This window comes from Pelobates fuscus, chromosome 1 (assembly GCF_036172605.1).
Source record: "Pelobates fuscus isolate aPelFus1 chromosome 1, aPelFus1.pri, whole genome shotgun sequence".
NCBI lineage: Eukaryota > Metazoa > Chordata > Amphibia > Anura > Pelobatidae > Pelobates > Pelobates fuscus.
The window spans coordinates 282,764,169-282,790,927 of NC_086317.1; the positions used below are offsets into that span (position 1 = coordinate 282,764,169).

At 38.9% G+C, this 26,759-nt stretch overlaps 1 protein-coding gene across 4 annotated transcripts in view; it reads left to right on the forward strand.

Annotated features, from left to right (window-relative positions):
- NF1 (neurofibromin 1) overlaps positions 1-26,759 on the forward strand; it is a 255,663-nt gene that overhangs the window by 215,698 nt on the left and 13,206 nt on the right. For all 4 annotated transcript variants that reach the window (XM_063457447.1, XM_063457448.1, XM_063457449.1 and 1 more), the window contains 15 exons: positions 1,021-1,161; positions 5,747-6,026; positions 6,768-6,982; positions 9,515-9,576; positions 9,667-9,781; positions 13,040-13,141; positions 13,250-13,390; positions 13,664-13,793; positions 14,550-14,681; positions 15,918-16,053; positions 16,196-16,353; positions 16,930-17,052; positions 20,496-20,626; positions 20,844-20,944; positions 26,024-26,166. In XM_063457447.1, coding sequence (XP_063313517.1) covers positions 1,021-1,161; positions 5,747-6,026; positions 6,768-6,982; positions 9,515-9,576; positions 9,667-9,781; positions 13,040-13,141; positions 13,250-13,390; positions 13,664-13,793; positions 14,550-14,681; positions 15,918-16,053; positions 16,196-16,353; positions 16,930-17,052; positions 20,496-20,626; positions 20,844-20,944; positions 26,024-26,166 — 2,110 coding nt within the window. The remainder of the gene's footprint in view (positions 1-1,020; positions 1,162-5,746; positions 6,027-6,767; positions 6,983-9,514; positions 9,577-9,666; positions 9,782-13,039; positions 13,142-13,249; positions 13,391-13,663; positions 13,794-14,549; positions 14,682-15,917; positions 16,054-16,195; positions 16,354-16,929; positions 17,053-20,495; positions 20,627-20,843; positions 20,945-26,023; positions 26,167-26,759) is intronic.

Here is a 26,759-nt window from a genome sequence, read left to right on the forward strand (position 1 = left end):
CTCTATGAGGAGATGCTGACTGGCCAGGGCTGTGTCTGGCTTGTGCCAGCTCTGTCCCTGATCTGTCAACTTGACAGTCTCAGCCAATCCTATGGGAAAGCATTGTAATTGACTTTTGTTCAACACTTCTGATGATGTCAGTCAAGCAGGCAGCTCAGGAGCAGAGCCAGCCTTAAGGAAATCACCATAGGACAGACTCGCTTCCATCTGTATACAAATAATTACAAGCACTTATTACAGACATTGAAACTAGAAATAGGATGGCAGGAAAAACCTATCTTGTTAATAGGACTGGAATACAAATAAGATTTTACTATAATAAGGGGGGGGGGGTTATATGATGGTTTTTAACACTAGAGTTATATGTTTGTGTTCCTGACTCTATAGTGTTCCTTTAAACCTATTGCACAGTCTATTTACTTGATGGAAACCCCTCCCAACCCCCATTAAAATCGTTTTTAATGTTTTGTTAATGAAAAATAATTTAACTCTTGCTCTGTTAATTGCCTTCATAGGATTCCTTTGTGTGATTAAAGTTCAATTAACAGAGCAAGAAATAGAAACTTCTCAAGTAAACACACTGTGCTGTATGATTCAAATTAGACCATTTTTGTTTTCAGTAGGCTATGGGAGCCAAATCCAGAGGAGATGTGGATATGGCTGCATAAACTGAAACAAAAGGGATTTAACTCCTAAATGACAGAGAATTGAGCAGTGAAACTGAAGGCTCATTATCTATACTGCTTCAATAAGCTAAAGTTGTTTTGCTACTGAGAGTATCTATTTAAATTTATTTACACCTTTCTTTTATGCATATTGCTTCATTGATTTCTTTTAATTGATATTGTTGTTTCCTTTGTCTAGCAACATACATTAAAATACCTGTTAATATATAATGTAATATATACAGTTATTTTCGAACACATAGCACAAACAATATATAGTTTTGTCCTCTGTTTTAGAAAATAACTGTACTTTAATGATTGTAAATATGATACATCATGTTTTCTTCGTTGCTAGATCACAGATCTCCTGGATGTTGTATTGGACAGTTTCATTAAAACCAGTGCAACTGGTGGTTTAGGATCCATTAAGGCAGAAGTTATGGCAGATACCGCAGTAGCCTTGGCATCAGGCAATGTCAAGCTTGTTTCAAGCAAGGTTTGTTGCAATGTTCATTACAATATAAATTCCTTTGCTAGCGGATATTTACGGTATTAATGCACTGAAAGCTAGCCTGTGCAGGGAAAATAGAATTATAAAAGAATTGTGAGTTATCCTTATACAGACTTAAATCTGCTGTACTGATAGTTTCACACTATTAAGTCATAGTTTCCTTCACATTAGGTATTCAGACATCCATAAAACATGTGGTTTCTAGAATCCACTTCAGTGAACATATTCCTTTATTGCGACTGCCAAATCAACATAAGTTTAAAAAAAACGTATTACTTGGTTATCACATACCTCCTCCAAGATGGCCACTGGAGGGGAGAACTATAGCAATATAACACCTGCCCATTATCACAGATATTCTCCAAAATAGGCAAAAAGTAAAAAAAAAAAAAAGGAAAAGTAGTTGTATATGATCACCAGTGTAATTCTGAGCCAAACAGCAGGATCTGTTTAATAATAAAGCTTTATGGGGGGCGTGGCCTGGCCGATGGCCACATAAGTTGAAAGCTCCGCTGAGGCATTCTACCACTGCACTTGCAAACCGCACCAAAACAGACTGCAATCCTACCGGACCATTGGCGAGCACCTCTAGCACAAGATGTGACCTTTTACAAACAAAAAAGAAGGCAAGGGAAGCCACCCTCATGACGTTCTTCCCAGCCGAGCACAAACAGGCTGGCAGGCAAGATGGCGGTCCAGGGGGCGCATGAAAAGCGCGCACAGACGGAGAGGACGCAGCCTCAGACTCCTCAAACTCCTGCTCCGATCACACAGCCCGCATACCCAGATGAAGGCGGACAGAGACTTCCTCGCAGGGGAAATCAAACGGAATTCTAGAGAGGTATGTCAGGAGATCCAAGCCCAGGGTACCCGCACAGCCGTATTAGAGACCTAAGTGGAGGTGGTGGTGGTAAGGGCCCATAACACAGCTCTGACATACTTGTTTTACTGGGAGCCCTGTCTGCAGGCGCTAGAGTCCTCCATGGAAGACATAATTAACACATCCCGCCGTAATAATATCCGGCTCAGGGGGATGCCAGAGGTGATAGACAAAGTCCTCAGCATCCTCAAGCTCCTATTGCCAGAAATCCAAAATGGCAGTTGGGAGCTAGACAAGGCCAACTGCGCCCTTGGCATTCGATAGGGTTAGCTAGACATGTCTCTTTAGTCTTTTAAACCATTGGGGATTCCCTCCTGTCATGGTAACCACGATACGGTCTCTGTACTCTGGCCTCTGGACACAGTTGGGACTTCCGGGGGCCCGGGGTTCATCCTTCCCTATCCACAATGACACACGCCGAGGATGCCCACTCTCACCAACACTATTCGCCCTTTCACTGGAACCACTCCTACACCTTATTCGCAACAATAACTCCATTAGAGGCATCGAAATAGGTAAAGAATGCTACAAAACGGCCGCTTATGCAGACGACATCCTCGTCTCATTGCCACCCCTACTCCAACTAATAAATTATTTTAGCGAAGTTTCAGGATTCTCACAAGATGAGAAATCCTGTGCTCTACCCTTTCACATGCCGGACTCTGAGACAGCCCAACTGACGTCAACCCACAGAATACCTCTGAGAAAGTCCTTTATGTACTTGGAAATCACCATAGGACAGACTCGCTTCCATCTGTATACAAATAATTACAAGCACGTATTACAGACATTGAAACTAGAAATAGGATGGCAGGAAAAACCTATCTTGTTAATAGGACGTATACATTGCATAAAAATAAATATTTTTCATAGATTACTGTTCCTGTTCTAGGCACCCCCTTCAAAGTGGCCAAATCAGACATAGCTTCCCTACATTCTACAATAGATGCCTTCATTTGGCAGCAAAAACGACATAGACGGGCGATGCGACTATTATATTGCCCAAGAGACAGAGAGGGACTGGGCCTACTACTATGCAGCACAACTCTCTCAGCTGGTGTTAAGCCACGCACCTCCAGGGGAACACAGATGGGCAGATATAGAAGAGGGACTAATGAAATATATCCCCGACCTATAAATGTAGTCAGACCGACCCTCTCGAGCGTTATTGTGGATGGCCTGCCTATCGATACTCCACTCCCTAGATATTTGGGGCCGCACCAGGGGGAAATTCAAATTAGCGAACAGCCCTTCCCCAATGACACCTGTCTTCCGTACCAGGCAGTTTCAGCCGGACATGAGGCCACAGGAATTAAAAAACCCAGAAAGGGCAGGACTCCAGAGACTCCATCACCTGTCTAAGGCAAGTAACCTCGCTCACACCCTCGGACTTCTTCAGCTATATGCAAGTACGTGACTTTGCACTCTCTGCTGAGGTTAGGGAGACAGCAACACTGACCCCCACAACATTTGAACAACTCTGCAATGAGGGATGCTACTGCAAAGGTCTCATTTCCCTCCTATACACGCACAGTAGCGAAGAACCTTTAGTATGGGGCACTATGACCTATAGGAACAAATGGGACACTAGAGGGGGTCGAGTGGCAGGAAATCTGGGAGACAGCCTCCAAAGTCTCGGTATGCGTCCTGTCACAGGAACAAATGTACACGATAATGTTCAGATGGCATGTCACCACAGTTTTCTTGCACAGGGTGGGTTGCAACCCCACAGACTTGTGTTGGAGGCTATGCGGCCACAAAGGCACTTACTTCTACATGTGGTGGGACTGCCCCAAATTGCACAATTTCTGGAAGGGGATCAGGTACTTAACCACTGAAGTACAACAGATACCTATAGACTTGTCCCCATGGACATTTCTATTATCACGTCCCATAAAGGGAATACCAAGACACTCCTGCAAATTAATCACACTCATAGCACTAGCAGTGCGGAGAGCGTTGGCAGCTGCATGGCTTAAAGTGAAAGTCCCTTCCATGCAGGAGATGATGGGGAAAATTGGGGACAAGCACATAATTGACAAACTCACCACCAAGGTGAGACATTTGGAATCAGTGATTTTTCTGTTTGAAACACTGCACATACTGAGATATTTGTAATTGTGTGCTGTGGGCAAGTTGCACCCCCTGCATACGTAAGACCTCTTTTGCGGGCTTCCAATGTCAATTCTGTGCATCTTTAGGTTGTCAGCATGCACTGCACATTGACAACAGACATTGAAATTTCCTCCCTGCTGGCATAGTGCCTGCTATGGTAAGATTCCTCCCCTCCCTCCATTTCCCTCAGTATTTATTTTAAAAATCCCTCCATCCTTTCCCTCCCCTCACCTGCTTGGAACATGCGAATGCACTGTGAGCCAGCTAAACATAGCAATCACAGGTTTCTCTGTGAGAAGCCTGTGATTGGGCCATACAAAGCCCCAGTGATGTCGGAGGGGGTGCAGCACATCAGAGCTGGGATCTTTGCTCAGCACTGGATTCCAGGTAAGTAAAAATATTTTATTTGCACGTTGGATGGCAAACTGAGGGACCCCAAGGATCAGTGAAACCCTTTCAGTTCAAATTCTGATTCATGCATATAAATATATATCATTTGACCATCTTAAATATGAGGTCATATTTTATCATAAGCCATGCTTAGATCAGATAATCTCCACCTCCCAGGTGGTCGTGATTAGGGTAGCATAGCTGGGGGCAAAACTGGTCCCCACAGCGTTACTGTAAAATCTGTCTGGAATCGTCCATGTTAAATCTTCTTAATTTCTTCTTCTTTAGTTGATTGATATATATACATCTTTTGTATATATAGTCTTGGGCCAAATGCTTGCCACACTAATATATGTCTATATTAATGAAAAGTACTAATATGCAATCTGACTTACGGTTTCTTCAGGTTTATTCTTAGTTATTGATACATAATAAAACAAAGGATGTTACAGGATAATGGATGTTCAACAGCAGATGGTAATTGCTGGACTCCTGACAGAGTTACATCTTTACATCGAGAGAGAGCGAGAGACCTCGTGTTCAGTTACTATATAGATATGGCCATAATGACGTCCGACTATAACTCGATCCATATAAGGAGAAAAAAACCCAACTTACATTCCAGAGCTCTCAGACAAAGAAAGACTTGTGACTTATACCATCTGTTACTTATGTCAATCCACACATCCATATATAATCAATAGAAACATAGAATATGCAATATTTTACAGTTCCGTTGTCTTTGAAGATAAAATGTATTATAGTTAAAATAATTGTTCCTTAAAATAATGTTAAAACCCTTAATGAGAAAATAAATTTGACTGCGTGGCATATGACCTTCTTGTCCCAACTTTTTTCTTTTGGGTGCCTGACTATTGTAACTACTGCATGTAAGACTAGATCATTATTTTCTGGCACAACTTTGATTTGTATTTAATTTTTGTTTAACATTAGGTTGTTGACTTTTAAAGAATTCCTGCATTTTCATTACACTTAGTGCTGTATTACTATCCCCTTGTTTTCTATGAAATGTGACTTGGCTCCATTTTTCTTATTTGTAGTTTTGTACACCATCTATGGCTGTGATTGGCATGTAATATTTTTTTCTTCTCCTATATGACTTGTGTACATAGATTTTTTTTTTACTACAATGGATTTCATTTGAACCAAATTATGTATTTTCAGGTTATTGGGCGAATGTGCAAAATAATAGACAAAACCTGCCTTTCTCCTACGCCTACCTTGGAGCAGCACCTCATGTGGGATGATATTGCTATTCTTGCCCGTTACATGCTGATGCTGTCTTTCAACAATTCCCTGGATGTGGCTGCCCATCTTCCCTACCTCTTCCATGTTGTCACCTTATTAGTGGCGACAGGTCCTCTGTCTCTTCGAGCTTCCACCCATGGTCTTGTCATTAATATTATTCACTCTCTGTGTACCTGCTCACAGTTGAATTTCAGTGGTATGTATGATTTTGATAGGGTCCTTATAACCAAAAATGTACTTAATTTGTTGAATTAATTTATAAGCATTTTTACTAATTTTATGTTAAAGGCACACTATAGTGCCAGGAAAACAAACTAGTTTTCCTGGCACTATATAGTCCTTCGGTCCCCCGTCCCGCTGAAACTGCTATGTTTACAGCTGCAGGGATAAAACCTGGGGGACTTGGCACCCAGACCACTTCATTTAGCTGAAGTAATCTGGGTGACTTTAGTGGTCCTTTAAATGTTTTGTTAAGTTATAGTTGCTTTTGGAGGAAAAGATTCTATGGAGAATAAGTAATCTGATATGCAATATGTATATGAAACAGGACAGCACTTGATTTTACTCTTTCCTCTTTTCAGCGTAGTTATGTTTAAGTGTCCATTACATTTTAGGTTATCTGTACAGTGACACTGTTTGTAGGAGCATAAATAGTACGGCCTGCGTGCACATTGTTCTCCAGATCCTTAGACTGTGGCAGGAAGGAGTCATGATAAAGCTGCTGTTGTAGATATGAGCTCCTGCACAACTTTTTTTTTAGCCTTCAATACCAATTTACTGTTTATTACAAATGTTTTTCTTTTGAATTGGGGACTTTTATGTTTTATGGTTTGTCTAGTGTGCTATTTCTGTAGAGCCTTTATTTGGTGGATTGCGTGGAGTGATTGTACAGCCTTGTGCTACTTTTCAAGAAGAATTCTTCTCTTTCCTTTCACAGAGGAGACCAAGCAAGTTTTGCGTCTTAGTCTGACAGAATTTTCTCTGCCTAAGTTTTACCTACTGTTTGGTATCAGCAAGGTGAAGTCTGCAGCTGTTATAGCATTCCGGTCCAGTTATCGGGATCGCTCCTTCTCACCGGGTTCCTATGAGAGGGAAACATTTGCTCTGACCTCATTGGAAACTGTAACAGAAGCCCTCTTAGAGATCATGGAGGTAAACAAAAATTCTGGGATAATGCTGAAATACTTATTTTGTGTATTTATAAACACTACCCTACTGATCCATATTTCTAAAACACACCGCATATGTGTAAACAATATTACATGGTGGGGTCCCAGGCCTATTTTGGCACATCTTTTATTACCGGGTCTCCTGTAATGTTGAGGAAGAAATAACATCTCTATTCATATATAGTTTGTGGCAGTCTCACTGTTATGGGGACTTTCATATTTGGAGTTATTTCTACAGTATACTGTGCAATATTGCTGGGGTTGTAGGTTTTTAATGGTGAAGGGTTAATACAGCAGGCGCTGGGGTAAATATAACAGATGTAGAGTGTATTAATATAGGGTCATGTTGTAATACTCTGAATTATGTCAAACATTTGGTGTTATAATGTAATGTATAGGTTTAGTGTGAGCTGAAAGGGACATGATTGTCAACAAAACTGTAGCTTAATGACACATTTTTGTTGTATAGATCAGTGTTTCCCAACCCAGTCCTCAAGGCACACCCACCAGTCCAGGATTTAAGGATTACCCAGTTTTGTCTAAGGTGTTTTTAGAAAAAAAAAGAAAAAACACCTTAGACAAAACTGGGTAATCCTTAAATCCTGGACTGGTAGGTGTGCCTTGAGGACTGGGTTGGGAAACACTGGTATAGATCATACCCCTGCTGTCTCATTGTTCAATCGTCTGTTATTTAGGTGCTAAATTACTCTGTTTATACAACTCTATGCACACATTTCTGCATGTGACTTACACAGCATTCCTGAACACTTCCTGTAAAGAGACATCTAATGTTTAGACTTACCGTATTGCAAATTGTTTTTAATTATGTTTTATCACCTGTACTATAGCATGCTAGACTTTGCAGGAGCCTCCTATTTATGAATAAAGTTCTATTTATAGAGCAGGAGATAAAAACTTCTAAAGCTAGTTAAGAACGGATTGAAAATGAAACAAATTGTTTCATGCAAGCTATGTCAGTCTCAGCCAAGGGAGGTGTGGCTAGGGCTGCATAAACGGAAACAAAAGGGATTAAACTCCAAAATGGCAGAGAATTGAGCTGTGAGTCTGCAGGGACATGATCTATTGTTGGATGGACATTTTGTGCTGTGACGACCCTGTTGCTACATCCCAATGGTGCGTTATTGGAATGAGAGCTGTTGAATTTAGAGGCTGTTAGGAGTACACTGAGCTTATTGTCCTATTCATACTTGAGATGACCTGTGCTTTGTGAGAAGACATGTTATTCTGCTGTAAATAGTCCTTAGGAGATGAGTAGACTGATGACCATAAATGTTTGTTTGCACATGGTCAGCAACAATACTCATGTAGCCTTCAACAGTGCTTTATAGCTTTTAAGGGGCCTAATGTGTTCCAAAAAATATTCCCAATACCGTTACAACATCAGTCTTAAACACAGACACAGTACAGTAGGAAGTTTGAAAGCTGTTTGAGAGCCAATCAATATGAAGCAACAGTTTTCATTAAATAGGTCAGCTAACACTGGTCTCAGTGGTGGTGTACATATTGAAAGACATATGCAAATTCAGGAGCACATTGCGTAAAATGGGAGCAGGGCTAAGGAGACGGGGTTTATGATATATAAATGAGCAATAACAAAAATGCTACATAATTAATATATATATATATATATATATATATATATATATATATATATATATATATATATATAAAATTCTCGCATTGTCCCTTCAAATAAAAGAAAATTGCACCGTAGCTCCACCCTATAGTCTCCCATGTGGAACGGTTAGAACATATTATTCACAAATAGACATGTTTGAGGTATACTCATTCTTAAATAAGAAATGAAAAGCTTCTCGTTCATTTTATTTTCAATAAGTGAACCTGCTTATCTTGTTGATAGGTATTCCATGAAGTTTTTCTATTTAAATTATCAGGATTGACTGAAAAGTTTCAACTGATTCCTTGTTTCTATCAAAAGCACCTCGCTCTAAACAAGAGACAGAAACAAGTTTATTTTATAGTGTGAAGTATAACCTCTAACTTGGTTTGTTCCTTTACCTTTGTATTCATTTTCTTATCTCAGTCATAAAAGTGCATTGGTTTTAAATCTATAGATGCATGCTTTATGAGGTATTAAATGGTTGACTCCAGTGAGTCACTGGGAATTTTTTTGAAAAAGGATAAGCAAAGCGTAGAAGTGCAATGGATAACCAAGTATAATTAAGCTGTTATTCATTTTATTATTGTTGTTGTTTATTGTATGAGTCTGGGAATGTCCTTTATTAATTTTGTTGTAGTATTTATCTCCCTGCCCTCTGTATAAATGTTTCCCATTGAATTTCAATACTTTTTTCCTTTTGAACAAATAGTAAACACCCTGTTTAAACAGTTTTACATGCTTTATGAAGTGAAGACATAGCTGTTTCAGTTCTTTTTAAAAAAATATATATATTTTTTTTTTTCAATGATTTTTAAATATGATATTGGACCAGCAGAGAGTTAGTGCTTTTAACAGGTTTTTGTTTATTCTTAGGCTTGCATGAGAGATATTCCAAACTGCAAGTGGCTTGACCAGTGGACTGAACTAGCCCAAAAGTATGGTTTGTCTCAGCACATTTTAAATACTTTAATCTGAATTTAACATTAATGTATCTGTCACTGAAACTGTCTTGCTATTCTTTGTAGGTTTGCATTCCAGTACAACCCTTCCCTTCAGCCACGAGCTCTTGTTGTTTTTGGCTGTATCAGCAAACGTGTTTCTCACGGACAGATAAAGCAGATCATACGAATCCTCAGCAAGGTACTTTCAAGGATGTTGAAACATTTCTTGAACATTAGCCTACTATACTTCCGCAATGACATCCTGTTATTCACTGCTTTTAGAGTTGTTAACTGTATTGTGTTTTATAGGCAAACGTGTGGTGTGTTTTTTTTGTTGTTGTTGTTTTTTTGAAAACCATGAATCCAGGGATTACTGGAAGGACTAAACAATGAGCTGCCCAAAGTGCACATATACGTTAAAGGTTTATAACAACCTCCATGAAAACTTCTGCTTTTAGAAGTGGTCATAGGACAAGCAATCTTTATATGCAGAGTTTCTCTTTAAAACGCTGGCTATATATAGATGTTTGTAAATGTGTGCCTCGGTGTAGTTCCAGGCTGTCTAATGTGAGTTCTATGCAAAAATTACATCTGCCATCAGCATGTACTGTTCATTGGAAAAGAAGTAATCTGCTTCTTCACCCGCAGTCCGCGCTGTGAGCAAACATGGAAGTAAAAGTTGTTCCCTAACTCCCTCATGTGAAGCCTCGTAGCACCTACCTATGTCCTTTCTTTTCTTTTTCTTCTCGGTTTTTATTGTCCATTCCGTTTTTACCATTACTTATTCCCTCCTCTCCTTGGCTCAGCGTGCAATCCACACATGTGCTTTGTGCCTATCATATCCATCCAATCAAATTTGGTTGGACTTTGGATAGGCAGGATCACGGTGTGTCAAAAGATGGGTCGAGGAGAACGTCACTCAGCACTGGCTTCCAGGTAAAATGAAGGAGACACTATAGGCACCCAGACAACTTCAGCTCATTGAAGTGGTCTGGTTGCTGCGTTCCAGCATACTTAACCCTGAGTAGGTAATTATTGCAATTTTTTTATAAACTACAATAATTAACTGCTAGGATTAACTCCTCTAGTGGCTGTCTGCCAAACTGGCTGGGAAGCTAGAGTTCCAGGAAAACGAGTCTATTTTCCTGGCACTTTAGGTTTCCATTTTAAAGCTTATTTTACACGTGGGACCACCAAGGCCACATAAATAATTTTACTAAAAAATAAAAGTTAAAATAACCTTTGGAGTAACCCTTTAAATCAAATATTTCAAAATCATTACCATGCTAAACCAGCAGTAAAAATACCTTAATGTTAATAGTTTAGATACCCTATCTCAGGTGCTTTATTACGAATTTTGACTTTATTACTAAACCGTGAGTTGTGATGACTTGAAAATTAAACACCAATTTAAGTTTGATATATTTTCCTGATTAGCTGATAATTTGTTACCGTTACTTCCATTCTGCTTACCGGTTTCCAAAACACAATAATTTGAATTAAATAGACCGTTCTGTATTTGACTGATGAGAAAGCCATGGATGTCATTCAAAATCTGGATGTAGCGGAACTTGGGAGGAACCCGGGCCTTCAAAATCTGAATGTAGCGGAACTTGGGAGGATCCCGGGCCTTGAGTAAATCCATCTCTCCTCCCTGTCAATGTATCTCTCTTCACCCTTTCCATGAGCTCTATATTTCCACTCTTTTCCAATTAAAGACTGTGTTACTACTAAAATTTGCCCACCAACCATTGGACAGTCAAAATTCAGTTCTGGCAAGTAGACAATACACATCTGCGGAGTGTACTGTGGGCCCTCCTCCATACTTACAGTGATGAGTAACTTTTTGTCATGCCTAGTAGTATAGAACTTGAAATTTTGAGCCCTACTACTATCTATGTTATGCCCCCATAGAGTCACTTTCGGTATTTAGATTAGCGAGAGGTACTTTAGATTGAGCGATCTGTGATTAGCTGGTCTCTTACTATTGCATGACTTGAATGTTGATGATGCTTTAGTCATTTCATACATTTTTATGTACTGCCATAACCACCTCGTGTGTGCAGTAATATCCAAGATTATGACTACTACAATTCTGCTGTGTTTACCGACACAAAATCTATAAATGATTACGGTTACACTCTGTATTTTCTTTCTGTACTCAAGACCTTCCTTCCAAATTCAGCATCTGATATCATGGGCACAAAGAAGATATTTCACACATGTGGCTTATGAAAACCTAGAGGAACTAGAGGAAAATAGTACCTTGATGCCTTCTAGCACTGCTTGAGGTTTTGGCTGTTTAAAGATTATAGTAAAGATTGAATTCCTGGCACAAATTCTTGCTTGATCAGGCAGTACCACTGCAGCCCAGACATTTATTGTCCTATTTCCTTCTTTCCTCAGAGGAGATGTAGAAGAATTTCTTGGGCTGCAACTGTGTAAGACCATATATTTATTACATTTTGGAACCCATAGCTCCATTAGTAACTTGAGTTTAGATGCTCAAGATCATACTCTAGATAATCGTGCCATGAGAAGAGAAGTCTCCCTCTGGTGTTGCAGGTCTGTGCTTTTTCACACCGTGAACTGCTCTGGGCTGTATATGCTGCATGAAGCAGATCTCTAGGATGCTATGAAAAGTCCTTAGGATGCTAAGGGCTTAAACAAAACATTCAATTTGAGTAATTTCTATGTAATATGATCCTATCTTTTTAACAATGTATATTTAAATTTAAACCGTAAACCTACAACCTTTCATTTCTAGAATTTTTTTTTTTTTAGTTTTTATATATTGGGCTCAAAATTTGTATTTATCCGTGGCTACCTGTGGCCAATAAATAGGGATCAATTTGTACAAAAGTAATTCCATGCAAAGTTCTGAAAGTCTAGCAATCAGTAGGAACATTTCATTGGTGTCCGTGCTGAATACCGCACTGTTACAACTTTTCCCCAGGATAGCCCTTTATACATTACTTTGAATAGATTTATAAACAGATATATATGTACATTGTATAATTGAGAAATTTTAGGTTGTCAAGGTTCTTTAAAGTCTTCATTAAGCAATGGAAAACTGAAAATACATCTGATATTTAATCTGAAACTAATATTGTGTTAGTTAGCACATAATAATAAGAGTAACCAGGTATATATTGCAAGCATAATGAAAAAAAAAAGCTAAATTTCTAAACTATAAAATCTATAATTATATACAGTCGTCTTTATTGATTTGAAAACTATTAAAACATTATTTTTTTTTTTGTAAGTCTGAAGATTACGGTATTTGAAATAAGGAGTGAAAAAAAAATCAGAATACAGTCTCTGTAAAGCCAGTTTTGCAGTCCATTGAAAGTTTGATGTTTTAAAGTTTTAATTGTGGTTTTGCTGTGACCATTAGTATTTCCATTTTTTTTTTTTTCTTATGTGCTTTGTCTTACAATTACCTTTTTTTATGCAGGGACTGGAGAGCTGCTTGAAAGGCCCTGATAATTACAACAGCCAAGTTTTAATAGAAGCCACTGTGATAGCACTAACCAAACTGCAGCCTCTTCTGAATAAGGTGAGGTTTTTGTATTACTATTGTTCTATTTACATAGAAATTATGTACATCTAAATATGCATTCTTTGACTTATGTATGTTTCTCTCATGACACCATATTCTTTCTAGGAATCCCCTATGCACAAAGCTCTTTTTTGGGTGGCTATGTCAGTATTACAGCTAGATGAAGTTAGTCTGTATTCAGCAGGTACAGCTCTCCTGGAACAAAATCTGCACACACTAGATAGCCTTCGCGTGTTCAATGACAAGGTAGGTTAATGCACCATCACAATGGCAGTACCTTGTTTATTTTATACATACATAATTTTCCATCTTGTAAAACTCCTTTTTTATTTTTATTTGGTGGGTGGCAGATAATTGATTAGGGGAAGATGTGTCTTGACGTTCTGGGCTTTAGGTAAGGCCTAGGCCGGTAGAAGCAAACAATTAAATGTGTCTCTCCAGCGGTACTGTCTAATCCAGAAGGGAGTAATAACTACAAAGTGAAATACAAATATCTTAAAGTTGTTTTATTGCTTTCAGAGCCCTGAAGAAGTGTTCATGGAAATCAGAAATCCTTTGGAGGAATGGCACTGTAAACAAATGGACCACTTTGTTGGACTCAATTTCAACTCTAACTTCAACTTTGCACTAGTTGGACACTTGCTGAAAGGTTACATCATGTTCAACTACTTTTCTTTGTATTGTAGGAGTAGTGTGCTCACAAATAAGCATTGTTCCGTACCATTATTTATTTTTATTTTTTTCACTCATGTTTTTGCTCTGTTTTATAACATTGGAAAAGATATGGTAATGGTCATGTTTAATGAAAGCAAATGCTACCAACTTATGCATGCATTTGGAGTGTACAGACGTTTACCGATTCTGGGTATTTCAAAAAGCCTCTTAGTTTTTGTCACCCAGGGCAATGCTATAACCTAGGTGGTTCTTCCTGTTATCCTGTGTGGAGTAGTTAGACAGTAGTGTATACAATTTTTAAATTAAGGTTTTATTAATAAAAGTCCACTGATGGCTTTACTTAATAAAAAGAGCGACAGGGCTAGTGTGTATGACATTTTGATTGACTTCAGCATTTACAGCTGTTTTTTTTTTGTTTTTTGTTTTTTTTTAAATCTAGTTTACTTGATTAAGACATAAAGGCATTATTGTAAAGGTTTACATCAGTGTATCTTTGGTTGAAAATACTTGCCTATGCCAGGCACAGCATTGGCTCATTCAGAAGGCCACTCGACCGATATCCTTGTAGGATCGTGTGCAGTTACCTGCTGCACTGGAAATTCTGTACTAGAACACATCTGATTATGCCACAGTATAACAGTCTGCCCAAATTTTTTTTTTTTTTTAAACCAATCAATTCTAATAAACTGACTTTGTTTTAACTCGTAATGCATTTCTTTTTTTTTTTTAGGTTATAGACACCCGTCTCCTACTACAGTGGCGAGGACAATTCGCATCCTTCACACTCTGTTAGCACTAGTACACAAACATAGGAACTGTGATAAATTTGAAGTAAACAATCAAAGTGTTGCTTACTTGGCAGGTGAGTACTGCTTTGCAGTTGTTATCATTAACTGAGTTATCTGTGCTCTTAAATATTATTATAATAACTACGTATACCAGCTCTATTTTACACTACATTAGCAGAAATAAAGCTGCCTAATAATGTTGCATGATAAATGAAACACTAGTCCTTTTGTTGTAACCCCATAAATATTTTCAAAGTTTCATAAAGCCATAGTTTTCACCAAAACACACAATGCAGTATGTTGTGAACAAATACATGTTACATAAAATTGGTAGCTAGTAAATGTCTGCATGTCAGAAAAACTCTGTTTAGCCTACTCAGTTTGCATGGGGGTAGGGGAGATTTGTTTGGGTAGTTCAAAATTCGGCCATAGGGCAGTTTCGTCCATGCAAATCATTTTGAGAAACCATCTGGACAATCCAAAAAGGGTGCAAAAATGGTCCAATCAGTGTACCGCAAAATGTTGCTGTGCACTGAGTTTTATAATTATTATCCAGCCACAATATATACATTTCTAAACAATATAAAATTGCAAACTAATTTTAATAAATGTTATACATGTGTACTGAAAGTGCATGAATTAAGTACAAATATGCAATTTGTTTTATTGTTCATTTGTTTCAATAAATATCCAGAAATAAACATAATTCTCTTTGACAACTTAATTTAGTTTAATTTTTATTTTCCATGGTAAAGCTTATGTTTCAATTTTTTAAACAAGTGGTTATGCATAATCGAGGAAAAAAAATAGTCCATATATAGTTCTAAAAGATGAAGAAAAGACGAGTCAAGCCACCATCTCCAGGATTTCGAATCTAAAAGGGAATCGAGAATTCTAGATTCTCGAGAATCTATAAAATAAAATGAAATAGTTGACGGGACATTATAATAGTGTTAAACATAAAACCATACAAAGATCATAGTCACTCCAGGTATTTGTCTTCATTTTAAGACGAATAATACAGTTTGCAGTGTAGTAGTGGACCATTTGTCTTTGTGTAACTGTGAACAGTGCTGTTCAGTCTGAGTTTACATCTGGAGACTGTGGTATGTTTACTCTTTCTCCATGATCTCTCTTTCTCCATGATCTATGTTATAAGCTTTTTGTATTATAATTTTTTTTTTTCTGTGGTATAGAGATGAAGTTCTAGCTATTACAAATGTAATCCTTATAGAAGAATGTCTCCTATACTGCAATGTACGTTTAGTTTGATACACGTGCATGTTAAACATAGTTTTTCCTGTTCTTAGCTTTACTCACTGTGTCAGAAGAAGTGAGGAGCCGCTGCAGCTTAAAACATAGAAAATCCCTTTTGCTAACAGATGTTTCAATGGAGAATGTATCTATGGACACATATCCCATGCACCACAGTGACCCTACATGCAGGTATCTAAATACTATTATTAGTTTCTATGAACACTTTACGTGTTTTATCTCGCTTATTTTCACCATCACATTAATTTAGTGTTTAGTGTATGTATGCCAGTCAACCATGTCAAAGGCGGTATCTTTTTTTTTCCCTCCCAAGGACGTTAAAGGAGAATCAGCCATGGTCATCTCCAAAAGTATCTGGGATGCATCTGGCTGCAAGTTACCCAACAGTGGGGCAAGTTAGCCCAAGAACCAGGAAATCAATGAGTCTGGACATGGGTCAACCATCACAAGCAAACACTAAAAAGCTGCTAGGTTTGTCATTTCACTGCAGAACCTGATGTTAGTCCTTATTGTTGTGAGTTAGTATTTACACTTGTAGAATATCTTTGTTAATAAATAAGTCGAGGTGTTTTGCTTTTTACTGTACAATATTGTAGCTGGTGCAGTTGCAACCTGCTCTTAAACTCTTAGCCCACATGTATTATTTCCCATGCATTGCTGTATGATCCATTAATCTCTGACTTCTTACTGGCAGCCTTTAGTGGGACAATTTGTAGCCAGAAGCTGCTCTGACGACAAACGTATTTTTCAAAACGGCTTGAAATTGCAAAATGTTTGCTCTCTTGGTTTCTCAAGTTTATGCACTTTCGACACGTTTTTTTTTTCTTTTTGAGCTCATAGTACTATCCAACACAGCTTCAAGAAACCGTTACATTGACAAGATTCTTTCTTTGCTTCTCATTTATTCTTAAACTGTTCCTACCATTGAGCCCAATGGTAGTAAGTTGCATTTGAGATTATGTAATGTACCAATAACCATGTAAGAATGATTATAAACAAGCATTGTATGAGTTGAACATGCATCCAATCCCTATTTCTTATTTTCAGGTACTAGGAAAAGCTTCGACCATTTATTATCTGACAATAAGGCTCCTAAAAGACAAGAGGTGGAGTCCGGCATCACTACACCACCTAAGATGAGAAGAGTTTCAGAGAATGATTATGACATCGGTGGGTAACATGGCCTACAGTAAGGTTTTGAACATCTCCCTTTTTATTATGATGTACAACTATACCGCTAGTTATTACTACTTAGCACCAACTTTATCTGCTACATTGTACAATAGGTAAACTAAAAAATTAGGGTACACAAGGTTATTCACCAAACTGAGAATTGGTAGGAATTCAAAGTCCGTTACAATTGTAAGGCCAAATTAGCTGAACGTGAATAGCGGTCTTGGAGAATTTTTCCATTGCAACTATTTTGGCCTTAAATTTGAAACTTCATTTGAATTTCCGACAAGGTACCGTATATACTCCAGTATAAGGCAACCCGAATATAAGCCTAGGCACCTAATTTTACCACAAAAAACTGAGAAAATGTATTGACTCGAGTATAAGCCTAGGTTTCGAAAAGCAGCAGCTACTGGTAAATACATACAGTGACATACATACATACATACATACATACAGATACATACATACATACATACCCTTCCAGTGCTGTAATGACCTGTGTTGACAATATGCTCCCTGCTCTGCAACTAGTGCATGTTAAATGCTGATTACTTGTTCCAGAATTATGACCTGCAGCTGGTGCCTTGGGTTATGCTGAAGCCTTGTGTCCACGAATTATTGTAGCAAACAAGTTATTTTGCACTACAGAGGGTGGAAGGTCTGTCTTACAAAGTGTTTTAAAAAGAACTTCATAGGTAAGGGTTAATCAAATTGATTTCCTGGTGAATTGAGAGCAGCACTGTCAGAGTGCACTGCCCAGAAGCTGTGTCCCCAGCGTGCAGCACGGTGCAGGCGGAGTATACAGCCGGCCCTCGGCAGCGCAGGCACCTACCATGGTACAGATAGAAGCAGACACCAGGGTAGGAGGTGGGCGGGCAGAGGCTGGGCTCCGCGGGCAGGAAGCTCTGGGCTGTGCTCGGCCACGCTACAAGTAGTAAGTGGGACCCTCACTCGAGTATAAGTATAAAAAATGTGCTGAAAAAGTCGGCTTATACTGGAGTATATACAGTAGTTTAGTAACCTATCTCTATAACTGCATCCTTTCTTCTGTTGCAGCTCTATATTACACTACATAAGCAGAAATAAAGCTGCCTAATAATGTCCTTTACTCTTGAGATATCCATTAATCTATTGCTGGTAATGAGAGATGTGTCCCAATATAAAGAAATGGCCAAAACAAGAAATTGAATGTATGTTTCTCCTCTCTAGAGTAAACCACTTTACTGCCAAATCATTGTATAAATCCCAAAAGTGTTGGATTTGCAGCATTTGTTGTGCCTAGTAGACACCAGAGGTTTGTAACATACAATAACAGGGAGACGTACTTTACATTTTAATTCACTTGATTATTCACTAAAGTCAGAATTGACATAAAGTTGGTGAATTTCAAAATTGAGGCCAAAATAACTGCATTAGAAAAGTTTTCCTAAAGTACAAATTGTTGCAGAAGAAATTATACAGTTGAAAGAAGTTATTAAACTACATTTATTCTGTTGCAGCAGATAAGATGTTTTTTGAGGAAGGTTAGTAAAAATAAGACCAGAGAAGCTTGACATGGATGGAAAGCGAAATTGGGAATTGTTGTAGAATGACAGTAGATCAAGATGATGGAAGTTCCTCTGACACTAAAGTAGACTGTTGACAAGACCTCATAGCAGGTCAAAACGTTTCTGCTCCTTTTTTCTTTTAAAACTGCCTGCGGCTTTAACACCTTGAGTGCCTGGAGAATTTCTTGTGCTGCTTTGTCGTTGTGGGATTGCGGGTCGTGCTGCAGCGCACCGGTGGCTGTGTGGGGCTCCTGTTACAATTTTTGGTAAAGTAGATTTTGTGACTTAATAGGAAAGAAGTTTGATACCATAGATGAAATGCCGCTGGTTAAAAAGTTACCAGCTATGTGAGTTAATGACCTAGTCCATTGATTAAGGTCAGAATAGTATGTCTGGGGGCGTGGCCTGACTAAGCATGGTGCAGGGCGTATGATTAAAGAAATTGCAGGAGTGTGCTATTCAGGTGATTAGCGGTAATGTGTAGTTGAAAAGTTTGCAGGGTTCAAGTTGTGTGTAATATTATCTTTAATAAAAAGAGAAGTTAGTAAGATTTGTACATACCTGCAGCAACATTTCAAATCTCTGGCTGTGAGGTTTGGTTCAGGTGGGCCCACATTTAAGAGATGAGTGATTTATGCACACAGAGTTGAGAGTAAGTCAAGCAACTACAAACATTTAAGTAACAATATACTGGTGGTGTGGAAGAAAGGGACAGATGCCCTAGAGAAAATATTAAAAAGCATGCATATCAATTAACTAAAACCATAGAGAAATTAAAGAAAATCTAGCCAAAAATGTGTATTATTATTATTATTTTATTATTTTATTATTTATATAGCGCCAACAAATTCCGTAGCGCTGTACAATGGGTACCTTGCAACCTTAACCCCTTAAGGACACATGACGTGTGTGACACGTCATGATTCCCTTTTATTCCAGAAGTTTGGTCCTTAAGGGGTTAAAGGACCACCATCGTGCCAAGAAAACAAACTCGTTTTCCTGGCTGTATAGGGTCTTTGGGTGTGTCCCCCTCCCGCCGGGCTCTAGGGGGAAGAAGGGGTTAATCTTCCGGCGCAGGGGACTATCCTGCTCCTTCCGACGTCATCGGCTGAATGCGCATTCAGTCAGTCCATAGGAAAGCATTCTCAATGCTTTCCTATGGACGCTGGTGTTTTCTAACCGTTAAAATCACAGTGGGAAGTGCAGAAGCGGCTCTAGCGGATGTCAATGAGACGGCCACTAGAGGCTGGATTAACCCATATGTAAACATAGCAGTTTCTCTGAAACTGCTATGTTTACAGCAGGCAGGGTTAACCCTAGATGGACCTGGCACCCAGACCACTTCATTAAAGGACCACTATAGTGCCAGGAAAACATACTCATTTTCCTGGCACTATAGTGCCCTGATGGTGCCCCCACCCTCAGGGTCCCACTCCTGCCGGGCTGGATGGAGAGGAAGGGGTTAAACACTTACCTTTCTCCAGCGCCGGGCTCCCTCGGTGCTGGAGACTCTCCTCCTCCTTTCCCTGTCATCGGCTGAATGCGCATGTGCGGCAAGACCCGCACTCGCATTCAGTGTCCTATGGACACTGGCGTCTTCTCACTGTGAAAATCACAGTGAGAAGCGCCGAAGCGCCTCTAGCGGCTGTCAATGAGACAGCCACTAGAGGCTGGATTAACACTAAAGTAAATATAGCAGTTTCTCTGAAACTGTTATGTTTACAGCAGAAAGGGTTAATCCTAGGTGGACCTGGCACCCAGACCACTTAATTAAGCTGAAGTTGTCTGGGTCCATTTAGTGGTTCTTTAATGATTTATATGGTGCTAAGATGTTGTTGTTGTTTTTTTTGGGTTTTTTTTTTTAAATCGTTTTTTTTTTTTTATTTCAAGATACGCCAAGAATATCATCGCCTCAGCAGCACCCTCACTTGCGTAAAGTATCCGTGTCAGAGTCCAATGTACTTCTGGATGAGGAAGTCCTCACTGATCCAAAAACCCAAGCACTGCTGCTCACTGTCCTGGTAAGCCAATTATTTAATCCTACTGCACAAAAAATGATAGTCCCCAGTAATTATCTGTTTATTTGTGGCCACTTATATGTCTCTGATAGAGAACTTGGCAGTATTATTTTAATTTAGCCAGTCACCTTGTTGATACAATATTGACCTCTTATCAGGTTTTTCCTTTGCCAAGTAAAAAGTATCTTCTGATAAGATAAATGTACCATTTTGTTCGTAGGCTACACTGGTAAAGTACACTACAGACGAGTTTGATCAGCGTATCCTGTACGAGTATTTAGCAGAGGCTAGCGTGGTCTTTCCTAAAGTATTTCCTGTGGTGTAAGTATGGCATAGATTATAGTCTGGTGTTTACATAAATTAGTCCCATTGGCAATTATTTTATTCAAGCATTATTTTAAAAATGCAAACATTTTCTTGGTTCTACAGTTCTTTATTTGGGTACATTATTATTGGGAATTCTTCTGTTATATCATCAATCCACCCACACATGTAATTGAATGAACAGCAAGCTGTGGAGAGTTGGCCATACATTTTGGAATTTAGGCCGAATGGAAGAACTTTTTTCCTGCTTGGCTTTGTATTGACTTTTATTTGACACCGTATTAATGCTCCGAACCAATTTTAATAATTTTATAGACATTCAAACTTTGGGATGTATTAAGGTGGTCAGGAGGTGGGCCTGTTAAGTGTGTATGACATGTTGATGCAGGAGGAGAGGTCTTTCCAAGAAAAAGTGGTGGGTTCAGCAGAAACGAGATTCCAGACTGGCACACATTCTTACCAGGCTGACTGGAAGCAACACTCATGTCTCACTCATGCCTAGAATGCATATTTGCATATTGGGCTGTGCTTGTTGGAAACATTTCTCTGCTAAAAGGAAAAGTGTGGGGCACAAGCATATGTGTATATATACATACACGTGATAAGGCCAGTACGAAGAGAGAATGTATCTTAACAAAAGGGGGAAAAGACAATAGTGCAATATAAAATAAGTACAGATATTCAAGCAAATGCCTAGGGAACACTCTCAATTCAAAGAGCGACAAAGAGCATTGCTTGATATAGCGTGGATGGTACACGTGTAGACAGTAAAGATCAGTTGTCTCAATATCATATGATAATGGAATATATGGAAGAAAGGGAAACCATCAAATAGTGCAATATGTAGGGATATCAATATAAAATATCCTAATTACATAAACCAGAGTAATGGCCTGCTTTGGTGGTATGAAGCGTTGATAGAATGATTCCCACCTAGGATATGGAGCAAAATCAGGAAACCTAATAATAAAATATCCAAGGAGTGGATGTAAATTTAAAAAAGTACTTTATTTTAACAAAATAGTTAAAAACTGTGAATATGAAATGAACACTTAACACGTTTGGCCTTGGCTTTTTCAAAAGTGGCTTAGTTCAGGAGTTCGCAACCCAGTCCTCCTGGTCCAATATTGAGGGATTACCCTGTTGTGTCTAAAGTATTTTTTTTCTTTCTTTCTAAAAACACCTTAGACACAACAGGGTAATCTCTAAATCCTGGACTGTTAGGGGTTACTTGAGGACTGGGTTGGGAATCACTGCTGTAGTTTAATTCTGTAATTTATGTCCTCTGGTGTCTCTGTGGCAGTTTCCTGTTTAGTGAGTACCGGTGTTAATTTTGTCAACTTGCAATTTTTGAGATTTAGTGGACTAAAACTAAAACATTTCAGATGACTGAAATGGCTTTTTAGTCAAAAGACTAGGACTAAAACTAAATTGAATTTTGCCACCGAAACTAGCACTGAACAAAGGGGCTGTCGAAGGTGCAGAAGAGACATGGGCTTGGGAGAGAGACACCTAGTGGGGCTGGGAGTACACAAAGAGACAGAGAGGGGATGAGGAAGGGGCAAAAGAGACAGAGGCTTCAACTAAAACCAATTAGATTTTAGTCTTGTTGACTGAAATCTACTGGAGATATAGTCGACAAAAATACGACACAAACTAGAATGGCTTTTTAGTCAAGATTATGACTAAAACTAAATTGAAATTTGCCACCAAAATTAACACTGGTGAGTACATCGCCCAGAAGTGACTTCTCGCTATCACTGGATGTCTAGATTCTACAGATGATGTTTTGGATCGTCAAACGGAAATGACGCCCACAGGAACTAAGTGGACCGCCAAAGTGGAAAAGGGTGGCTGCTCATAATGTTTTATAGTGGGGTTAAGGGAACAAAGATATGTATCTGATTTGTTGCCAAGTAGATGCTGAACACAAAAATATGTATATATAGTCAAATGAGTAGGTAACTACAAAAAAAGTCCATATAACAAAAAAGCATAACAAAATAAATGTATAACACAGTATACAAATACTAAAAAGCATAATGGAGATATATTCTGAAGAAATCACACTCACATCATAAATATTGATAGCTAAATAAAAACACTGCTAATAAACTATAAAATATATAAAACAAATGGAAATAGTATGCCTCATTATTCTATTTTAAACATGGATTTGAAACACAACTCAGAAAGAGATGCAAAGCCAGTGAACCATTCATGGACAGCTGTTTCTTTGTTAAAGGGAAACTCCAGTGCCAGAAAAACGATCCGTTTTTCTGGCACTGGAGGGTCCCTCTCCCTCCCACCCACCAATCCCCGGTTACTGAAGGGGTGAAAACCCCTTCAGTCACTTACCTGGGACAGCGGCGATGTCCCTCGCCGCTGTCTCCGCCTCCGCGACGCTCCTCCTAGTGATTACGTCGGCCGGTGGGCGAGACTAATCTCGCTCACCGGCCGAGGAGACCTAATGCGCATGCGCGGAAATGCCGCGCATGCGCATTACGTCTCCCCATAGGAAAGCATTGAAAAATCATTTCAATGCTTTCCTATGGGGTTTTAAGCGACGCTGGAGGTCCTCACACAGCGTGAGGACGTCCAGCGACGCTCTAGCACAGGAAACCTGTGCTAGAAACAAGGAAGTGACCTCTAGTGGCTGTCTAATAGACAGCCACTAGAGGTGGAGTTAACCCTGCAATGTAAATATTGCAGTTTATGAAAAACTGCAATAATTACACTTGCAGGGTTAAGGGTAGTGGGAGTTGGCACCCAGACCACTCCAATGAGCAGAAGTGGTCTGGGTGCCTGGAGTGTCCCTTTAATGCAACTCATCAACATGAGGTTGGTTACAGGCTTGCTATTGAGGCTTGGCGTTACTTGCGGAGCACAAACCAAGAAAGTTATGGTGGGGGGAAATAGTGATTGGAAACCCCTTCGACTTGAAGTTAGTGAATAGTCAATGCATTGTTAAACACAGATCTACACACCAGTCAAGTTAAAATGGAATAATGAGTAAAAAAAAAAGTGATTCGTTGTTGAACTAATTTGCATGTGCCCACCCAGAACCCCTTGCAGGAGTAACATCACTGCAAATTTCCACCTGAAGTAAGTGGATAGTTAATACATTGCTGAACAAAAATACACACACCAGTCAAGCCATAAGACTTGTTTTTCCCACAGAAATCTCACTTAAACAGTGCTCTCACAATGTGGTTCTTTGTTTAGCTCATTTGCATACACCTACCCAGAATCCCTTGTAGTAGTGAGAGCACTGTTAAAGTGAGAATTCTGTGGGAAAAGCAAGTCTTATGTCTTGACTGCTGTGCGTATTTCTGTTAAGCAATGTATTAACTATTATATATATATATATATATATATATATATATATATATATATATATATATATAAAAACCAAGAGGGATGCACTCACCTGAACATGCATACATTATAGGGTGCTGATGGGGCCATATATATATATATATATTGATTTACAGAAATTAAAGAATATATATATACACACACACACTATCTCACAAAAGTGAGTACCCCTCACATTTTTGTAAATATTTTATTATATGTGACAACACTGAAGATATGACACTCTGCTACAATGTAATGTAGTAAGTGTACAGCCTGTATAAAAGTGTAAATTTGCTGTCCTTTCAAAATAACTCAACACACAGCCATTAATGTCTAAACCGTTGGCAACAAAAGTGAGTGAGGCCAGGATCCAGCTTCCAGTGGGTAGGCTTCTCTTCTCCAAGAGAGCGTAGCAGCAACAAAAACAGCTATTACAAGAGCTTACCCTGGGGAGTATAGTGTGAATATAGCAATGCCCAGAGTGTAGTTATCCCATCCCCCAAACATGAGCCAAGGCTTCAAGAAAGGATCAAGTAGTTCTGTTTAATGGAAGCAAGCACTCATAATTTATACAATTCCCCAGGCCAGAGGCACACCCCCTGGACCTGATGGTCACAAACCAATCAAAACAATACAACAATGTCTGACCCTCCCATCATTACAGCCAAATCCTCCCCTCTGCCTGTGATATAATTACTGAACACAATGGGCTAAAGTAATTATCACAGGCAGGAAAATACAGTTGTACCCAATATTCATAACTCTAAAAGTAAACATCACATTCACATTCACTTACATTTTCAGAATCTGCGTACTCCAAATACAAACATACTCAAAAATCCTACAATTTCCTTCAGTGGTTAAAAAGTTAGCTGGAAGTCCTTTTTAACCCACTGCAAGCATGGCTTGGGTGTGGTAAGCCAATTATATCCAGGTACAGAAAATCTCTCTATTCACAACAACCGTAAAAATACATAATTCCTATCATACTGAACAGAACCCCCACATTCAACCTATAACCAGATAGCTTGGATCTGAGCGCTCAATATATCCGAACAGAGTTCAGATCCCACGAACACAGTCAAATCGCCATGGGGTTTAAGGTCCAATAAGCCCAAACAGAGCTTTTGAAGGGCAATACAGTCCAGGGGCCATAGTCGCAGGGCAAGAGGCTAGCCATTAGTCCTCTCCAGGTACAAGTGGCGAAGGGCACTTCGTCACAGTGTATGTGTATGTGTGTGTATATATATATATTCAATACAATGTTAAACAAAGATCTGCACACCAGTCAAGCTATAAGAATTGTTTTTCCCATAGAGATCACAAATTTGCAGTGATGTTACTACCGCAAAGGATTCTGGGTGGGCATATGACCTGAGGAAAGTTGTATTGTGTGAACTGAAACGTTGAGGGGGGGAGGGATGGTTTCTTCACCTGCAGTTCATGCTGGTGAAGACTAGCATACCAAATCTCTTTCTGGGCATGGAAAGTAAAAATCTGAAAATGTACTCAATGTTAAAGTTCCCTGAATAGCAAATTTTGTTGACAATAAATATAATGGGGTACTCCATTTCTTTATAGAGTCTTTGTTATTGTGTGTTAAAATTTTGTGTATTTTTTATTTAAATGTGTATCGACGTGTTTTTGTGTGATAGCTGTTCAAGATATGATTTTTATAGGAGGTTTTCATTTTGAAATTTTATTTATTTTGCAAAGACATAATTTACTGGACTCCAAGATCAACACACTTTTATCGCTGTGTCAAGATCCAAATTTGTTGAATCCAATTCATGGGATTGTGCAAAGTGTGGTTTATCATGAAGAATCTCCCCCTCAGTACCAGCCTTCATACCTGCAGAGTAAGTTTTACCTATTGAAGTATGTAAATCTTTGAAGAACAAAACATTATGCAAGCATTTTTACTTTAAGAGGAACAAATGGAAAACCAGAGACTTTTATGGGATTCTTCCTGAACATCCCCTTTCCCTTTAACGTCTATTTGCTTTGTTATAATTTATAACCTAACCTTGCATTGCAGCAACCATAGCAGTACAACCGATATCAGGTGGGTGAATTAGTGGGGCGATCAGTACACCACATTCTCACTCACAAAGGGGGTAAGTCAGTCTTCATGTGTGCCTGCATTACAGGCTGCCCATACACTTGCCTATAAATTTGAGCACTCCTCTAGCACCTGTGTAAAAAAAAAAAAAAAAAAAAAAAAAAACCTCTGAAATTAACTAAGTGCACCATCATTAAACAGGCACTCGCTGTGCACTTTTCCTCTGTCTTACCGATAACGGGTGGCAGTCTGTCGGTTGATCAGGAGGACTGAAGAAGAATCAGGTGTCTTGACAGGTCTGTAGCAGGCCTCATCTTGCAGACATCACATCTTAATATAGCATTCATTATTGACATTCTAAATATAGGCTAGCTCTTACCTACATGTTTT